This window comes from Misgurnus anguillicaudatus, chromosome 7 (assembly GCF_027580225.2).
Source record: "Misgurnus anguillicaudatus chromosome 7, ASM2758022v2, whole genome shotgun sequence".
Taxonomy (NCBI): domain Eukaryota; kingdom Metazoa; phylum Chordata; class Actinopteri; order Cypriniformes; family Cobitidae; genus Misgurnus; species Misgurnus anguillicaudatus.
In genome coordinates this window covers 2,746,300-2,752,656 of record NC_073343.2, presented here as the reverse complement: position 1 = coordinate 2,752,656, position 6,357 = coordinate 2,746,300, and the positions used below count along the sequence as shown (strand labels likewise).

Here is a 6,357-nt window from a genome sequence, read left to right as displayed (position 1 = left end):
GTTTTACTTTGCAGGAAAAACGCACCGTGTTAACCAATCAGGAGCTTGCTCTAGTAGTGACATGATTCCAGAAAGCGAGCGCAGTCGCAATAGCCCCTCCCATGACGCGAATCTCCGCGTGAATGTCTCGATGACTAGAATTTCACGCGTGAATGAAGCAAGTAAACTGAAAATGTTCAAGCAGCAAACTAGATGCGGTAGATGCGATGTTGACGCCTTAAACGCGGCTGGTGTGAACCCACGGTCAGATGACGACATGTTGTCCTATGGAAGCTTCCGTATGCATTTTGAAATTTTGTTGTGAACTGTTGGTTGCAATTCGCAATCTCGCCACCGGATGCTGCTAAAATTTACATACACCGACTTTAACTTTATTTTGCATTTTACAATGTGACACTACAGCCTGTAATGACAGCACGCATGAATCACTTCACCTTTTATTTTTCTTTACAGCCAGATTATTGTACAGTCAATATAAAAGAAAATATAAATGAATTATACATGATTATTCTTTGGATATCAGCATAGAATTGCAGATAATTAAAATAATCAAACCCATACTTGTGCTCAGATTGAACTCACAAGGTGCGACTATTTACATAAGACACACACAAACACACACGGATATACTTGGGGGTCCAAACGCTCCATTAAAGTACAACCCCAGGATGAGGCACTAACCATTGCTACTCAACAAAGATGACAACCTCCACTCGCTTCTCAGAGAAACTAAAGACAAACAGTCAAGTACAACAGCAAGATTTTCATCTGATATCTGTGTAAACATCAACAGCAGGGTTTGTAGCTTCTTTCAAAGCCTCTTTCCTCTGCTGCCATTTAATAGACGAGATTTTAAATTGGGGAGAGCACTACGCCCCACTGCCTCCACACCTGTATCAGGTCAGCAGAGTCACGTATCGAATGGACTTCAAAAGGCCACTGTGTGGTTGTTTGGATATGGCTCTCAATCTACGCACTATACAACAGTATGAAGGTGACTGTCACCAGACCGGATGTATTTAATAAAATAAATTGCACTTAAAATATAAACTAATAGTATTTAAGATTGAAATGTAGGGCCAAGGAGATCAGCTCATTGAAAGTCATCGAGTTCATTCCCCCTTTATGGCGGCACAAAGACGTATTTTCAAACTGATAAACCAAAGCTGTACGAGTGTTATTGCTACTGTATTAATCAAGTTGAAATGACTCCTAAAACAGTGATGTCATAGAGGAGCGAAGAAGACCATTAAGAAAAGTCAAACGCTAACTAGTATCTATCTGAAGACACCGGGGTCTCTAATCACAGCAGCAATGGTCAAGTCGTTCTCATTGTGTGTGCGTTTCTTGTTTTCTCCATGAATTAGGCACAGATCAAGAATAAGAAAACGACGGGAAGACCTCAACATAAACATAAAAATCAAGGCAAACGCAAAGTGGAGAAATGCAAATTTAGAAATGCTTTGACTTGAGCACCGAATCCAGTGAAACGCAGATTTACAGTGAATCATTGGTTAGTTTAAGTTAATTTACAATATAACTAAAAAGCACCCTTTGGGCACCATACTATTATGTACTATAAATCAAATGTGCAAATTAATTTCCATTCATGGTATTTTTTGTACACTTTATAAAATCAATATACATACCTACAACCATTAAAATAGATTTTTTTTAATAATCTGATATTGCATTAGATTTCAGAAATCGCACGATGACTTCCACGAAAATAGAATATAAAAGGCAATGGAATAACGCGTCTGTTCTCTCCATCATAATGTTTTAAGATAAGTATGCTTTTTTAAAAAAAAAGTAATGATTTTGAATCTTTTATGAATAATAAATAAGTCGCAGGTATTGCCAGTAATTGGTCCAATGAGCAAACTGGAATGTGCTTTTACAGTATTATAGTTATAGTTTTTTTTTTATTGTAGGCCAATCAAACTGAGCTACCTGTCAATCACTTTCCATACCTCCAGCTAAAATGCTGACTAAACTGTGTCCCAACCCATCAGATTGTATTCAGTGTTATAAATAAGCCCTTCTGAAATACCGAAATGTATTTCAGTCCAACATTAGGAAAGTATAAGCCAGTTCAATTAACCCTGAATGTGCCAATTCAGTCAAATCTCATCATAACATTATCAGAAACGAAAATGAACAAACCTATCAATACTGATGGATTTGGCACCTTGCCAAATAAACGTGAATTTTGTCCTCGCTGTAACAGTAGCACTTGACAATATCGAAACATCAACTACCTGCGTTTACCTGCTTACGGCAGCACCTATCTTTTAAACAGAAGGGCGCACTGCTTAAACTTTCCATAGTGGCTTTGCACTAAAAAAAACCAACACATCCAACACATACCGTATTCGATCCCTGAGATAACCTCGCTCATGCCCACCACACCATTTCCAAGCCCTAACAAGTATTACAAAGGGGAACATAAACCGACTTGACTTAAAAGGCACATTCAGGATCCTAAAAACCCATTACTGACCTAGCAGGGAAGATCAATCAAACATGATTTTAAGTATTTATCCAGAAATGGATTTTTGAACACGCAGCTCCATTAACGCATTGTTAAAAATCCACTCCCACATGCTACACGTTAGCATAGCAGCTGCTATAAAGACGGCGTGAAAGACCATTGTACCACCTCAGTGCAAAATTGGGTGTCTGGATTAGCCCAAGCACAGTGATGAATAGAGATCTCCTCCATTAGATTCAGATTTAGGAGGGGGAAGCTCAGCTACTGTATAAGAACACCTGGTGGTTCTGTCAAAGTCAGGGTCCATGTCAATTAGCTGGTCCAGGATTTCCGATGGTCTTTCTTAATGGCAGTGTTGGCTCCGCCCCTGAGTGGTCGACTGAAGTCCCCACTTCGGCGATTTTCGGACTGCCGTTTATTCGGTTCCCTTCGACTCAGGCGATCTGGACGTACCAGTACTCCATAACCAGGGTTACAGCGGAAATACTGGTGACCCTCAACGGAACCATCATTTTTACCTGGAGGAAAAGACGACATACGATGAACAAGTTTCTCAGTTTAACCTCATCTAGTTTACATTTATGTTTATGCATTTGGCAGATGCTTTAATCCAAAGTGACTTAAGCAAGGAGTATAATCAGTTTTAACGTGTACGGGAACGTATGCGTACGATCGAACACACAGCCTTGCAAAGCATAGTTTATTTGACTTGTACATGTACGCAGATGTCTGGCGCATGCGTGTTGCGAAAGAATACAACGCATCTCCTGGGCTACATACTACATTGTCCTGTAGGCGCATCCGATGGGGCGTGTACTTGCAAAGCATAGTTTATTTGATTTGTACATGTATGCAGATGTTTGGTGCATGCGCATTGCGACAGAATACAACGCATCTCCTGGGCTACATACTACATTCTCCTGTAGACGCATACGTGACCTACGCATTCAATGTACGCAGAGTTTAAAAAAAATTGGGGGTGAGCATACTTGCAAAGCATAGTTTATTTGACTCGTACATGTATGCAGACATTTGGCGCATTTGCATTGCGACAGAATACAACGCATCTCCTGGGCTACATACTACATTGTCCTGTAGTCGCATCCAGCAGGGTGTGTACTTGCAAAGCATAGTTTATTTGGCTCATACATGTACGCAGACATTCGGTGCATGCGTGTTGCGAAAGAATACAATGCATATGATAGGCTACATACTACATTGTCCTGTAGGGGCATACGTTGACTTATGCATGCAATCTACGCATGGTTTCACAAATATGGCAGTGCGCGTACTTGCAAAGCATAGTTTATTTGACTTGTACATGTATGCAGACGTTTGGCGCATGCGCATTGCGACAGAATACAACGCATCTCCTGGGCTACATACTACATTCTCCTGTAGACACATACATGAACTACGCATGCAATGTACGCAGCGTTTCAAAAATCTGGCGGTGCGCGTACTTGCAAAGCATAGTTTATTTGAATCGTACGTGTACGCAGATGTTCGGCGCATGTGCATTGCGACAGACTACAACGCATCTCCTGGGCTACATACTGCATTCTCCTGTAGACGCATACGTGACCTACGCATGTAATATATGCAGGGTTTTGAAAAAAAATCCAGCAGTGCGCGTACTTGCAAAGCATAGTTTATTTGGCCATTGGTGCATGCGCATTGAATACAATGCAAATCCTAGGCTACATACTACATTCTCCTGTAGGTGCATACGTTGACTTATGCATGCAATCTATGCATGGTTTCACAAATATGGCAGTGCGCGTACTTGCAAAGCATAGTTTGACTCGTACATGTATGCAGACGTTTGGCGCATACGCATTGCGACACAATACAATGCATCTCCTGGGCTACATACTAAATTCTCCTGTTTGCGCATACGTGACCTACACATGGTTTCAAAAATCTGGCTGTGTGCGTACTTGCAAAGCATAGTTTATTTGAATCGTACGTGTACGCAGATGTTTGCCGCATGCGCATTGCGACAGAATACAACGCATCTCCTGGGCTACATACTACATTCTCCTGTAGGTGCATACCTGACTTATGCATGCAATCTACGCATGGTTTCACAAATATGGCAGTGGCATACTTGCAAAGCATAGATTATTTGACTTGGACATGTATGCAGATGTTTGCCGCATGCGCATTGCGACAGAGTACAACGCATCTCCTGGGCTACACATTACATCTCACATGTAGACGCATATGTGACCTACTCATATTATGTACACAGGGTTTCACAAATATGGCAGTGCGCGTACTTGCAAAGCATAGTTTATTTGACTTGTACGCAGATGTTTGGCGCATGCGCAATGCAACAGAATACAACGCATCTCCTGGGCTACATGCTACATTCTCCTGTAGGCACATACGTGACCTACGCAGGCAATGTACGCAGAGTTTCAAAAATCCGGCGGTGCGTGTACTTGCAAAGCATAGTTTATTTGACTCGTACATGTATGCAGATGTTTGGCACATGCGCATTGCGACAGAATACAACGCATCTCCTGGGCTACATACAATATTCTCCTGTAGGCGCATATGTGACCTACGCATGCAATGTACACAGGGTTTCAAAAATCTGGTGGTGTGCGTACTTGCAAAGCATAGTTTATTTGACTCGTACATATATGCAGATGTTCACCGCATGCGCATTGCGACAGAATACAACCCATCTCCTGGGCTACATATTGCATTTTCCTGTAGGCACATACGTGATCTGATGACGAAAAATGCATCACACGCACTGAACGAGGACCATCATGTACGTGTAAAAAATGTACCATACTTCAGCCTTTACGGTGCATTCCATCTATACATTTTATCAGTACATTTGTTTGACAGGAATCAAAGTCAAAATTAAATTTATTTATATAGAGCATTTATTATTTACTTACAGCTGTACACACTGTACTCTTTTAACCCTTTTTAGTTAAAATGGAAGCTTGTAACAACAATGAACCTTATGAACTTATGACCTTTGTGCTGATACCGCAATGCTCAACCAACAGTGCAAACAAAACTTGGATAAATAATGGAAAATCGAACACTAACCTGATGGAGTATCTAGTTCCACCCCGACGCAGACCCCATCAGAGAAGTGTGTCGGGCCGATGTATCGTACAGTCCCCGATTTGCTGTTTCCCACGGTTACTCTTCCTCCCACCTTGAGCCAAGCAAGTTCCTTAGGTTCTCCGCTTTTATTCACATCATCATCTAAACTTATCTCCAGCTTCTCAAGGGTATTCGTTTGCTGAACTTGCGTTGTGGTAGCTTTTCCTCCGCCGTATTCTTTTTCCTGTCCGAGAATGTTACTGAAAGACCTGAGTTCATTAGCTTTGACCTTTTGGAGGGAGAAAGGGTTGTCCGTTGTGGTGCTGACGTTTAGCTGTGAGGTGGTGACGCCATTCCTGCGACCTCCCTCCGTGTCTTTGAGGCTCACAGGTTCGGCGGGGCCAGCTTCTAAAGAAGCACTAACAGGGTTTGCTACACAGTCCTCACTATTTTCCCCTCCGTGTCTGGATGCTACAGGGCTGATATGGGTATTTGCGGTAGGTACGGTGTCCCCGCAAGCTATGGAGACGTCGGAAAGAGTGGCAGTGGAGACGCTAGATGAGAAATAACCACTGGAGGCTTCGCTGATGGGGCTTAAGGGCAGGTCATGCGGATCATGCGTAGAGGAGGAGGGGGCGTCTGATCCGTCCGGGTGTCTGTCTGAAGCGGTACTCTTCCCCATCACTGTAACCTAAAATGAGGCACGTCCAAAACCACAAGATTAAAATTCTGAAACTGAAGACATGGGAGGAAAAACCACAGATTCGAAGCATGCAATTTACATAACA

General features: G+C 42.2%; 1 protein-coding gene across 4 annotated transcripts in view; it reads right to left on the bottom strand.

Annotated features, from left to right (window-relative positions):
* Positions 1-424: 424 nt before the first annotated feature.
* Positions 425-6,357, bottom strand: part of kif13ba (kinesin family member 13Ba) — a 64,324-nt gene continuing 58,391 nt past the window's right edge. For all 4 annotated transcript variants that reach the window (XM_073869275.1, XM_073869278.1, XM_073869276.1 and 1 more), the window contains exons 39-40: positions 5,570-6,260; positions 425-3,012 (exon numbers count right to left, since the gene is read on the bottom strand). In XM_073869275.1, coding sequence (XP_073725376.1) covers positions 2,807-3,012; positions 5,570-6,260 — 897 coding nt within the window. In that variant the 3' untranslated portion in view covers positions 425-2,806. The remainder of the gene's footprint in view (positions 3,013-5,569; positions 6,261-6,357) is intronic.